This window comes from Cyprinodon tularosa, unplaced genomic scaffold (assembly GCF_016077235.1).
Source record: "Cyprinodon tularosa strain WSP-4 unplaced genomic scaffold, ASM1607723v1 ctg124, whole genome shotgun sequence".
In the NCBI taxonomy this organism is placed as follows: domain Eukaryota; kingdom Metazoa; phylum Chordata; class Actinopteri; order Cyprinodontiformes; family Cyprinodontidae; genus Cyprinodon; species Cyprinodon tularosa.
The window spans coordinates 1,257,937-1,272,209 of record NW_024038048.1 but is presented as its reverse complement, the minus strand read 5'-3'; the positions used below and the strand labels follow the sequence as shown (position 1 = coordinate 1,272,209).

General features: G+C 36.7%; 1 protein-coding gene across 1 annotated transcript in view; it reads right to left on the bottom strand.

Annotated features, from left to right (window-relative positions):
• The window catches only part of LOC119777460 (mannosyl-oligosaccharide 1,2-alpha-mannosidase IA), a 231,248-nt gene that overhangs the window by 120,851 nt on the left and 96,124 nt on the right, over positions 1 to 14,273 (bottom strand). Inside the window, exon 2 of the mRNA XM_038276344.1 lies at positions 13,886 to 13,982. Within this exon, the coding sequence (XP_038132272.1) occupies positions 13,886 to 13,982 (97 nt within the window). The remainder of the gene's footprint in view (positions 1 to 13,885; positions 13,983 to 14,273) is intronic.

The window sequence follows — 14,273 nt, the reverse complement described above, 5'->3', positions numbered from 1 at the left end:
ATTCAAGCAATGTTAGTTTTACCTTACAACATCTGCACATGTTCAAATGTTTCTCCCAGCTAAAGTAGGGATGGGGGAAAATTTACATTTTTGGACGCTTTGGAGTAGAGGATGGTTGTCCAAAGGAGAATGTTTTGTAAACTTGTTAGAAAACAGAAAATTGGGACAGGCTGTGATAAAACCACAGTCTAAATGGTAAATGGTAAATGGCATGTACTTATATAGCGCCTTTATTAAAGTTAGGAGACTTGACCAAAGCGCTTTACACTACATTCATTCACCCATTCACACACACATTCACACACTGATGGTGGCAAGCTACATTGTAGCCACAGCTGCCCTGGGGCTCACTGACAGAAGCAGCTGATGTATGAGAAATGGGTTGGTTTGAGTTATTTAAAGATCTATATACATGTAGAGAAGGCTGAACTTTCCAATTATGTCTAACTAGTGGATATCGAAAATATTTTACCCATGATTTCACAAACAAATCAATTTGTTTAATGTATACTTGAATAGATTTTCCCCTGTAAATGTTACAATCCATCATAGGGCAATTTAGTTCTTTTTACTTTACAAACAATTTATAGTCAGACTTTATAGATTAGTTTGCTAATCTTGTTAATTTTTTTCAATGAATTGTTGAACAATCAAACAGAAATGCTTACTTGTATATAGTTTTTTTTTTTTTTTACAGTATTTGTGAGAAGTGAATTACAAAATAAAAGATTGTATAGTATTTTAAAGGAAGGCTTTTTCATCTTAAATACAAGATATATATTTTGTAACTGCACTAAAGTTTTGTCGACGCAAAGACAAACAAAGCCTTACCCACACAAGCGTTGACAGCACTGATGTTGTAGTAAGTATTCTGGTTCCTTTGATGGTGTTGTGACACTGCCACAGAATCACACCCAAACCACTGACAAAAACACTGAGGATGGGCAGATTTAAAAAAAAGACACAGCTCACATGTACAAACTGAAAAATAAAATCTGCTCTCTCCAATTTGTTATACTCTGGGGTCTGTTTTAAAAAAATCACCATCTACTGAGAAAATCTACTTTGTGGTTCAAGCTAATCTCATCTCCGTGTGGATAGGGAGTAACTACAACAGGTCAAAGCTGTTTGTGTTTTCAGTTTCTTTTGTTCATCTAAGCCTGTGCCTTTCACTTGTCCCTTTGTCTGGTTATCGCCATACCCTGTAGTTTTACTGTGTTCCTGTAATCATCATTAAATCCTTCATCACCATCATCCTACAATTTCTGCATGCTGCTTCATCACCTCAAACAATGACACTAAGTGGCTTATTCTTTTGGCAAATCACACGTTTTAGAGTCTGTATACCCCAAAGGCTGATTTACTGATTATTTAATTAATAGAAGATGATTTATTTAATTGACCAATCATAGCTGATCTGATTAATTGTTTCAGCACTAATTTATATACATAGAAATCTTGGTGTATTTAAATTTTTCACTACAGTGAAAGTATTAAAATAAAAAATCTTCCTCTCAGGATTCTGGCATTTGGAAATAAATGTGTTAATCAATACTGACCCAAAACCAGAAATAATTTAGTCACATGTCACTTGTCCTGCACTGTTGGGTTTTGGATAAGTTTTTATTAGTAAATCATAACATTATTATGTTACTAATAAAAAAATTGTATCTTATACCAATTAAAGAGAGCGCACATTTACCTAATAACTCTTCCACTCCCACACAATCTCTCAACGAGGCATAGTTAAAAAAAGGACTTCTAAGCTACAATACTTTCTAATTGCCTTGTTAAAAAAGGTCCTTAATAAGTCATAAGTGATATAAGGAAAAGAAAAACAGCTCCTCAAGTTAAAAAAAGGATGAAGAATTAAGAGAAAGCCGCTTTCAGCCATGTGAGTCGTGACAAAGAAGAAAGAAGAGATTATGTTAAAAATAGAAAGAAATGCAGGGCAGAAAGAGAGACTGAAAGACAGATTATAACAGGAGAAACTGTGGCAGGCGGGTATTAAGGAGTAAAAATGTCTCTGTGGTCGCGGCGGTGCTTTTTATGAACGTCATGCTGCAGAAATGTTCTGGCGACTTCCAGCACATTGACAAGTTTCTGACGATTATACCCTCTGTAGATTAGATTCAATCTGGCTGGATCTTGACTTGCTCTTGGGATTAAATTAAAGAACACAGCTTTCAATTTCATACCTGGCTTCCTGTACCGCCTCACCAAATGTGACATTTACTCACTAGAAAGATGCCCTTTCACTCTTCCCCTCAGTGCTCAGATAAAACAGCGTAACAAAGCAGGGGGAGGCTAAATGATGCCAGCTACTAACAAGCTGGGAAGATACTGGGATTAACCAAATTCAGATGAAAGTAGTTGTTCCCCTCCCTGCATATTTTAAGTCTTTTGAGAATTAGCCATTTTTAACAGCTTTCCCACATTTTAAAAATGCCCACTATCCTCCAGCTTCTTTTCTTAGGTTTTGCACATCAGTTGGATCAGAAATGAAGTGCACTACTTAAATGCTTAGCTAAGCTGCACTGATAAAAATGGCAATTAGCTGCTTAAAGATAAAGATTTTTTTTCTCTATCTGAAACCTTTCACCATAAGAGTATAATTTCTTTAGAAGTGTAGATTAGAGTGCCATGTTACAAAATGATCTAATAAAAAAAAGAAATAAAAAACTCTTTAGGACTTTGTGATCCAAAGAGTTGACGCATACGAGTTATTATAAATTATTCCTCGGACTAATATACAGCGCTTGACACTATTGTATGTAAGATGACGGACCGTCATCGACCCAGTCATGTGACCTAGAAGAACATATCACCTAATGACCACAGGCTCTTATATAGTCATGGAGCTAAGGCTTTTGCACTACTATTTTTCTGCCTGCTCTACTACTGGTCATGGCTGAGTCAACGACAAATTTTAAACCATCTGAGGAGGCTAAAAAGTGAAAATGTGGAAGGGTTTGTGCGTGATGGAAAACAAGAGTCGATCTTGGAAAGGAGTTTGTTCGTTGGGGCAGGCTGAAAGAGAGAAGCTGGATGTAAAACCGATTCTTTTTTTTCAACTTTATTATTAGACTGGTAAGTTAACACTTTGCTCCTAGTATACAGTCATATATTTTTATTTTCGACATTCAGTATAAGCAAAATACAAGCAGTTACTGGTCTAGCGCCCCCTAGTGGCCAAAAGTTACACGGTGTGCCTTTAAATCTTTATTTATAAAAGATGATCTAGATCACATCAGAGGGTGTGACAAATGTTACTTAATTCTGCAAGGAAAAAATATTGATTTTCTTTGTTGTGCATTTGAAAAAAAAAAACTATCCATATCTGAAGTGTAACTAAGGAAACTAATGGAAAAATAAAAATAAGTAAAATAGCCATTTTTGCAATTCTAAATGTTAATGAAAATTCTTCAGATGATAAATCAATACCTTATTGATGCCATTCTTACCCATTTCCACAGTGTTTCAGTGAAACTCAAATGGTATCAGGTCAGAAGATTAGGAAATTTGAACTGCAATGATTTTTAGCTTTGTCACCCAGAAAATCAAAACTAATGGTGGGGATTGCCTTGTTTGGCATCTAAATGAGACTGGAATCCTGATGCATGACGGTCTACAGCTCAAAAGCAATATAAAAGCTGTTTCTACAAAGAATTTATCTTCTGGGGCTTTGTTTTTAACCTGAAAAATGTAGACTGGTATAATTAGAGTCTTCTGAATCATAACTGAATAGAATCAGTTTAAATCTTCTACCTTTAAGTTAAAAATTAAAAGAACAATATCTGTTCATAATATTGCAGCATTGTGATCAAAAGAGCATTACAGTTAAATTTAGAACAATGTCCACCTGCTTTGAAAGAAACATCAGAATAAATGAAGGATTTTTAGCCTCAGGGTGAAGTGACAAGTTGGATATCAAGCAAGAAATCTTTAAATCTCATCATTTTAAAACATGAGCTGATCTAAATCCCCCAGGCTCTGATGACAATTTAAGATTACACTCCAAAACAAGACAAAAAGGTAATTAAATTCAAATAAATCTGCTTAATGCGTAAAAGGGCAATACAGCTTCATTGAGAGCTGCCAATTGTTCAGCATCTTGCTACATGTTGCATATTTGTTCCTCAAGGGCTACATTCACAGGTAGCCTAATACACTTTTTGCTTTTATACATTGATTCTACAGGTGCTGGTCATAAAATTAGAATATCATGAAAAAGTAGATTGATTTCAGTAATTCCATTTAAAAAGTGAAACTTGTATATTATATTCATACATTACATACAAACTCATATATTTCAGATGTTTATTTTAATTTTGATGATTACAAATGACAACAAATGAAAATCTCAAATTCATCATATCAGAAAATTAGAATATTACTGAAGACCAATAAAAACAAAGGATTTATAGAAATGTTGGCCAACTGAAAAGTATGAACATGAAAAGTATGAGCATGTACAGCACTCAGTATTTAGTTGGGCCTCCTTTGGCCTGTATTACTGCAGCAATGCGGCGTGGCATGGAGTCGATCAGTCTGTGGCACTGCTCAGGTGTTATGATAGCCCAGGTTGCTCTAATAGTGGCTTTTAGCTCTTCTGAATTGTTGGGTCTGGTGTATTGCATCTTCTTCTTCACAATACCCCATAGATTTTCTATGGGGTTAAGGTCAGGAGAGTTTGCTGGCCAATTAAGAACAGGGATACCATGGTCCTTCAACCAGGTACTGGTAGCTTTGGCACTGTGTGCAGGTGCCAAGTCCTGTTGGAAAATGAAATCTGCATCTCCAAAAAGTTGGTCAGCTGCAGGAAGCATGAAGTGCTCTAAAACTTCCTGGTATGTGGCTGCGTTGACCCTGGACCTCAGAAAACACAATGGACCAACACCAGCAGATGACATGGCACCCCAAACCATCACTGACTGTGGAAACTTTACACTGGACTTCAAGCAACGTGGATGAAGTGCCTCTCTTCTTTTCCTCCAGACTCTGGGACCTTGATTTCCAAAGGAAATGCAAAATTTACTTTCATCAGAGAACATGACTTTGGACCACTCACCAGCAGTCCAGTCCTGTTTCTCTTTAGCCCAGGCAAGACGCTTCTGACGCTGTCTGTGGTTCAAGAGTGGCTTGACACAAGGAATGCGACAGCAGAAACCCATGTCTTTCATACGTCTGTGTGTGGTGGTTCTTGAAGCACTCACTCCAGCTGCAGTCCACTCTTTGTGAATCTCCCCCACATTTTTGAAGGGGTTTTGTTTCACAATCCTCTCCAGGGTGCGGTTATCTCTCTTGCTTGTACACTTTTTTCGACCACATCTTTTCCTTCCCTTCGCCTCTCTATTAATGTGCTTGGACACTGAGCTCTGTGAACAGCCAGCCTCTTCAGCGATGACCTTTTGTGTCTTGCCCTCCTTGTGCAAGGTGTCGATGGTCGTCTTTTGGACAACTGTCAAGTCAGCAGTCTTCCCCATGATTGTGTAGCCTATAGAACTAGACTGAAAGACCATTTAAAGGCTTTTGCAGGTGGTTTGAGTTAATTAGCTGATTAGTGTGGCACCAGGGGCCATCAATTTTGAACCTTTTCACAATATTCTAATTTTCTGATATGATGAATTTGAGATTTTCATTTGTTGTCATTTGTAATCATCAAAATTAAACAAAATAAACATCTGAAATATATGAGTTTGTATGTAATGTATGAATATAATATACAAGTTTCACTTTTTAAATGGAATTACTGAAATCAATCTACTTTTTCATGATATTCTAATTTTATGACCAGCACCTGTATAATATAAAACATTGCTTTCAAAGCTCTATACAATGGGACAGCCACCTTTTTTAACAATACGATGTAAATTAAAGCACAAAAATACAAGTACATTACAAGCACATTATGGCCTTTCACTGATTATCTGCGGTTAAATCCTGACCCTGAGCTCTAAATCAAAGCCTGCATTACAGTAAGAATGCTGTTAGCAGCTGGTGTGAAGCAAATATCCCACTTTACAGGATCAAACCTGATAAAAAAAGTTTGTGGCTTATATTTAATTAACTTACATACTTGCCAATTTTTATTTTTAGCTACCACTGCATTCCGTATTTATTAATCCTCTATGTTGCTGTATGTATCTGTGGTTCTATATCAGTTGGTTGTGCTGTTCTTTTTACGGCTCTCTTTGCAGGTAATATAGCAGACTTATGAAGTCTGTCAATATCTCTCTTTTGTCTTCTCTTTCTTTCACCTTTTCTCCTTTCTTTTTTTTTATAATGTCCACATAACACGAATTATTCCGTACATAATATATAGTAAAACTATTTTCATTTATAAATCAAGCAGAGCACTTAAAGTAAAATCTGTTGGTTCTGTCTGGCATTTAGACAATAATTTCTATTGTCACATTGCCAGACAGGACACAAAGACAAAAAAAGAAAAAGACCCTGAGCTCTAAATCAAAGCCTGCATTACAGTAAGAATGCTGTTAGCCACTGGTATGAAGCATGAATCCCACTTTAAAGGATCAAACCTGATAAAACAAAAAGTTTGTGCCTAATATTTAAGGGCCAGCTATACAGTGACTGTTGTTAATGCTCAAAAGGCTTGCATTTAGGTTCACTGCTCAGATCACACTTCAGAGTCGTCCTCCTGCGACCCAACAGAAAGCCACGTCTTAATGGAGCTTTAATATAAACAAATCAGTGTAACTGAATCCATCATCATTTCCATCACCCTTCAAGTTTTAGTATCGACAACAGCACAGTCTATTAGCCTTCAGTGTCCTTGGCTGTTATTCCTTACTAATGATGCATTACTTCACATGCTGGGTAATTAGATGAAGCCTTGATATCTCATCCTGAGACCGATTGAAATTTAAAAGCTGCTTGAAAACTAACAGCTTCTTTTTCCCTGAAGGTTTTATTGGCAAAAACACTGTAAAAGACTCTGAACATATGAAGAAAGACCGACCAAAATGCTTTTAAAATGTCTGGATTAAATCATTAAGGCATCAAACATTATTGCACACAGAAATCCTATTTTTGTGTCATTTCAAAGCAAATGACAAATACTACAAAACAGCTTTGATATAAACAGCATTCTCTGCAGATGTAATTCACCTTTATGGTCGGGCAAGCAGAAACATACAGTGACCAAAAAAAAGAAGAAGAAGAAAAAAGAAGAGTAAAGATAATGTTTGTTGAACTCATATCTCGTTTTTGAAGTGTAGTGCAACAAAATGGGCTTCCAGAAAAATAGGTGAGTGAACTTAACAAAGCTATACATAGAAATGAAAAGCTGCTGCAAATACATAAAAAAATAAATATGATATTATGAATATGTTGGGTTTTGCTTTTTGAAACTCATACATATATAGTTTCTTTATAGATAGTGAAATATTTCAAACTTTTATTTCTACTTAATTAGATAATTATAGTTTACTTATAATCAGCAGCCCAAAATCATCGCAGAAAATTTGAATATTACATGAAATCAATAAAAAAAAACTTTATTAACCTAAATTTATATCTAATAAACACTTTATGTCCTACAGAACCATAGAAAACTGCTTACATGAAACCTGTCTAAAATCAGGGATAAACCATTGCCTTAAGAAAATAATCAGGCAAAACAATATTAAGAATTTGGGGGGCTTTACAAGGTGTTAACTATAAATGGACTCAAGAGTATCAAGAGGAATGGCAGACAGACAAATCCAATAAATCTGCAAAAATGTCTTATTCTTAGTGTCAGACATCTCCTGACATTTCCCGAACCAGAGCCAACATCATAGGCGTCTTGGCTGAGCTAAGGAGAAAAAGAATGGGACCGTTGCCCACTGTGTCAAAGTTCTCCTTAGCAATAAAAATAAAGTTTTGATTTGGAAATCAAAGTACAGGAGGAAGAGTGGAGAGCAAAAACTCCTTAATGCTTTATTTCACACTGGATCTTAGAGATATCCTCTTTATTTTTGAAAAATTAACTGGGAGCTAAATAAGACATCTAGAATCTAGATGTCTTATTTAGAGATGTTCTAGATTCTAGAGCCTCTGGATATGTTTTCTTTACCTTTTTAACTCATCATAAAAGGAAGAACATGATCCACAACAGTGACCATCTTCTTTAGAAGGGTATTGAGCAACAAGAGAGTGTGTTCATTCAAAGGCTTCTCCAGATCTCGTAGAAGAGACACCACTAGAAAAATGTCCTTCCCTACCTACAGCTATCCGCACCTACAACTGCTTATAAAAAAAAAAAAACACAACCAGTTACTACAACATTTAATTTCCTTTTGGGGTCAGTCAAGTGTGTTTTAATTAAGCCTGAGCAATAACAGTGCTGCAAATTGTATCAGTAGTGTTTATTATTTTTTAATGGAATGGTATGCAATTGGAGAGAGCTACAAGCAAATAAATAAAACATGTCATATAATGTGACTATGTCCCTTTAAGCTTAAACAATTGCCTGTTTCATTTTTAATCCATCATCAGCAAAGAGCAACGGTATAACCTAGCTGCAAACCTACATAAACATTGAATTCCACCTTAGGGACTCCTCATGTCAGGGACCATGAGGATTAATCAGAGAAGCCACCAAGAGGCAAAGGTTACTTTTAGAGGAGATACAGACATTCACTGCTCTGGGGCCTCATGTTTGAACCTGATGTACACTGTATCTGTGGTTCCCTCTATCTCACCATCAAAACATCAAATCTAGCAAGTTCAAGCATCTACAAAAATGCGCATCACCTGAAAATGTGTAGTAATCTACGCACACTTTTGACCTTCTGTGAAAATGTGGCAGCCACACAAACTTCTTCAAAGGATAACAACAAACTTCAAAGTCCTAAAACACCCAGATATATTGGGATATCACTATATTCAGTTCAGCGGGTGGCGCAATAGTGCTACAATACAGGTACAGCAGAGAGAAGTAGGATGCAGACTTAGGCTGTGTCCGAACATTTGCCCTAATCCCTAAATCCCTCAATCACTATAGACAGCAGGGACTATATGGTGGACTTTATAGTAAACTCAGTTAACGGACCATTCGGACAGATGATCACTACTATTTGCTCAGCGTTGGTCACATGACTTCAACTCTCCAAACGGTGCCCCAGCTTGGTTAGCTTTACGAGGAAACTGTCCTGAAACCAAATCTCATCGATTGATTAAAACTATTTTGGTTTCAAGGCCCTTTTCGCAGTGATGAGACCCATGACCAACAAAGAAGCTTGTCACTTACACTGAAACCAGCTTCGTTTGGACAGGTGTTTTTTTTAGAGTTTTATAACATCCTTTTAATTACCAAACTATTTGATTCTATTGTTCAAGTAGAAAACACATACTTATAGTTTGTTATTTGATAGTATGTACAAAATTAAATACACCACAAGTGAAAAAATGTCCTGCATTTTGTTATTTATAGCATAAAATAATTCACTAAGATAGCAGACGACCCAAAATTCATCATTCGGTCACGTGACCCACTGAGGTACTGTAGGATGACGTGACATCAGTTTAGTCAGGGAGTAGTCATTTTACATAACTAGTCAATATTTATTGACTAGCTATGTAAAACTGGAGTTTTTACCCTTTAAGGAGGACGAATACGTAGCAATCAGAGTCTTAGGGGTTTTATTACTGCTTGCTGGTTTAACTTGGATCTTAAGCAGAGCTGGTGAAGGTTCAGTATTTTTCAGAACATTTTCCACATGCTGCTGTGCTGTGTGTGAGGGGTGCTGGTGGTTCTGGATATCAGGATGTGGAAAGTGGTCCCTGCGTAATCCTATCGCAGCGAGCGGTCCAAGCACCAGATCCTCTCTGCTGTCCGGGTGGGAAACATTGCTCTTCGGATGTGGTTATTACCCAGTTCGGCTCATGCCGTTGCAGCTATATTAAACTGTGCAACTAGCTAGCGTTTGTTGTTTTATGAAATAAAATATTTCATAAAAAATAAAGAATGCTTTGAATGAGCTTTACTGCCATTAGGCACCTTATTAAAGCTATACAACGGAAAAAAACAAGCCATTGCAACTTTGGTATATTGAATCCAACTGATGAAACATCAGTTTGTTGTATCTGCTTGGATGCCACAGATTGTCTGGTGGATTTTTGTCTAATCTATTTACTTTCCGGAAGAACTTCAATGCAAAGCAGATCTAGAGCCATTCCTACAATTGGCAGCAGTACAATAGACCATTATAACAAAGTTTTAAAAAACCTTTCAGAGTTTTTAACAATGCATAAAGTAGTTGTTCTATAACCCACCCGAGGACGTTTGACTACACTGACATCACAGCTGTGTTTCATCACGTGACTGCTCTAGAGGAGCTAGAGGCGCCCAGCATACTGTAAAATTCCCCCTGATTTTTATTACTTGGAGCAGTTTAGGGCAATTTAGACCAGCCACATAGAGAACAGAAAGAACAAACTACCATCACATACAATAAAACTGCTCTAGACACACTCCTTTCTATTTGAACATTAAAGACTTGAGGTTAACACTATGTTTTAGATCAAAGCTAAAGAATTTGTTAGAACAGATTTTAGCACCAGCCCTGGATTTGCTCTAAAACAGCTACAGTAGAAAAGTTTTATTTCTCCTGAATGAAACAATAAATTAATGAAATGCTCTTTATTTTAATTAAAATGTTTAATTTTATTCACTATCTGCGTCAGCAAATGATAGCAGAGGTATTTTATTGAAAAATGTACTTCAAATGTGTGCTTCAACTGTCTTTTAATATTAAACTGTTTCTGTTACTTTACATAAGAAAGTCATTGTGGATGAGTTGCTTTGAAATGTAATCCCTCATATGATTTAACAGCTCTTTTTTTCACAGCCTCATAGGAACTGCAGCACCAAAGGGAACAAGGCTAAAAAAAAGTGAGAGAAAAGCTTGTGTCATCATCGTCTTCAATAATGCTGAATCCCTACAGATAAGAGGGAGTGGGACCTCAGGTATAGAAGACACTACCAATCCAGTCTTATTAAGAGCTGATCCACCTTTTATTGAGGGCAGCATTGTGGGATTTCCCTCAAGCACAGCAGTGAGAAGAGCCTGATATGCTCCACTGAAGAGGACCTGAGGACCCCTCAGGATCTAGCACCAATTAGAGGGCTGATAGAGATGCATTCCCCTGGTATTGTGGGAAATTTCATGTGAAGCTGAAGCAAACGTAATGCCAAAAGCAAAATACGATGAAAACATGTGAAACTTGTTGCAATTTATGTCAGGAGTCTAACTTCATAAATCATTTAGATCATAAGTTACAGGAAATACAAACTGCTATAAACATGTGACATCTTTATTGATCAAGATTTCCTTTATTTTATTTGATGTTTTTTTTTTTCTAAGTGTAGACATTATAATACATATTAAAATTATAATTCTTTCCATTAAAAATCCTTTCAGTCAAATTGTGATTCAATAATATGACATAAAACATTTAATGAATAATAAAGCTGGAGACAATTAACAGTAATGTTAAAAAAAGGATAAAACATAGCAGGGTGTTTATATATATAATACTTATCAACACAGGCTTAGTGCAGAGTTCTTTCTAGGTTGTAAAGGGTCTGTGTCTAACTATGGCAGAATTGAGCATTGCCCACAAATGAAATGATCAATATTGTTTTGTTATTTCTGTCCTGATTCATACAGTAAGTGGCTCGAAGGAAAGCTGTTCACTGTTGGCTTAAAGCTGCAGTCTGTAACATTGAGGAGAGAGCAGACTTCGACTGAAAATTTGAAGAAAAACAGGTTTCACGCCACTCCCCCACCCTCTCTGCTTCACTCATGCCCAACCTCCAAGCTCCACCCCTCTCACAGCACCTGCGCGGCTAACGCATGCGACCAGAAGGGGGGGGGGGCGTAATTCAGCGTGTGTGAGCTGTGATTGACACTCCATCAGACGCTCCTCTGGCTGTGATTGGTTGTTTTGACTCGTCCCAAATTATTCTTTCCAGATTGAAATACAGGCAGTATGCGGGACCAATTGAAGCAGTTTTTTTCACAGGTTACATATCACATGTACTGCTGTCTGGGCATAGGGACAGTTTTAGCCAATATGACAAAAAAGTGATTTTTAAAAACTTACAGACTTCAGCTTTAAATGTTAAGGCAGCTTTAATAAGATAATGAAAATTTGCTCTACATAAACATAAAAAGGGATTTTTGTATAACAATACTTTAAATTTAAACTGTGATTTAAAGTTGTATATAACCTTTTTTTCTCTGTAAACTATGCAACATCTATTTACAGGTGCATCTTAAGCTTTAAAGCATTATTCCATAAAAAATATATATATATGTTTTAAACACCCAAATTGTCTTCATCTGATGAGTGTGGCTTACTATAAAGACAACATTTTTTTTGTCATATAATTTCTATGTAACCCCAACAGAAACAAGGATTTTAAGCATAGTGTCATGATCTTGGCACTTATCACTGGGTTATTGGTTTATTTCATCCACCTGCATAGCTCCGCCCATTTTTCATTATCACTCATCATATCCACTTGTTCCAGTTCCTATTTAAACTGTTAGTTCCCACCAATCAGTGCCAGATTATTCGAGCCGTAGCTGAGAGTTCTCTAGCATACTCAATGTGGTTCTGATTACCTGGTATCTGACAAGTTTCTGCCCCTGGACTTCTGAGTTTTGCTTGCCCCTGCTCTGATCTGTTTGGCCAGACCTGTCTATGGATTTCCGTTGGATTCTGCCTGCTAACGACCTTGGATCTGTCTCCCAACCCCGGCTTGGATTTCCCTTGGTACCTCTTCTGATCTCTGATCTTCTAGCATGGACTTCTACTTACTCACTGTCATTGGCTTTGGAGCGATTATAAACGCTGTTTATAAATCACTTCACTCTGCGTGCCTGAATTATAGGTCCAACGCTCTGAGTCTTGACACATAGAAGTGTTAACATATTGAAAATAATTTCCAAGCAGGAATACAATGCATGTACTTCAAGATGGTGCGGACTCCTTTGTCTAGAACCAGTATCATTGTGGTGTAGTATGGAGGCAAACACCCCGAGGTTCTACAGGGGTGGCTTTTAAAACAGTAGAACCACACCTTCTGAATCTACTTGAAACATTTTAAAAGGGTTATTCCTTGTGTTAATTTTAAGGATTTGGATTTGTGTACCTCACTTATTCTTTGACCCAACTGCCCATCAACATGGCTAGAAACAGCATTTTGATTAGACGCCTTCTTCTGCAATGACCTTTTCTTTCTAGGTTTTTATTCAGCCTTTGTAAATAAGAAAAGCGTGAATAAAAACTGGTTCTCAGGCTTTGGGGATAAACCTAGAAAATAAATTGATATGCTGCACTTTTCATTATCCAAATTAAACTTTGAAGATGTTTTAGGTAGAAATGTAGCTTTATTAAACTCAAACATCTGTGAAAAAAACAACTTTTAAATTTAGAAAGAGGCTCTGATAGTTTTTTTTTCCCTGACACCAGATTTTTTTTTTTTTCTGAGACCTGACAGCTATTTTCTAAAGATCTAATACTGTAGCTTTTTTCCCCCTGCGATTCAAGGATGTCCTAAAGTGTACAATGTATCTGTGGTTCACCCTCTCTCTCTCACACCATCAATTTCATGTAGTGAAAGCCATTTATCATAAAAAAAGAGTCTCACATTCTTAATTCCGATAATTAAAAAGAGAAAAAATACTTTTCAATGACATTCTAGTTTCCTGAGATGTACCTGATAACTTCTTTTTTTGTTTAGGTCTGCCTTTGTTCTGCTTTGCAGAAGAAACCTGCTCAGACCATAAAGGTTGCAACAACTACTAGGTAGTCAAAAGAAGGAACATTTCTGGGATTTTTCAAGGCCAGCCAAGTTGCAGAAACTCACCAAACATGTTGCCGATATGGCCATTTCTTGTCAGAGGCCGCAGCTCGTTTTTGCCCCAGGCGTATTGCTTGTAGTTATCCCAGGCGAACTTCATCATCTGCAAAACAAGAGAGAGGACACATTGGTCAGTGGGCAAAAAAGCAAAGCATCACTCCTTGCAGCCACAGTTGTAATTAAATTGGGTTTGCTAGAGGCGAAGGGAATGATGGGTATTGATCAGGGCTAGATAAAGGACAAACACACAATTATAAAACATAAAGCACACTGCTAAACAATGCAATTGACATTTTCCTACAGCAGCTCCTTTCAATTCAATATTGACCAGTGCAAATTACTGTAAAAAATTTTTTTTTCTCAAAACAGAAATCATTTAAAATGAAAGTGGATT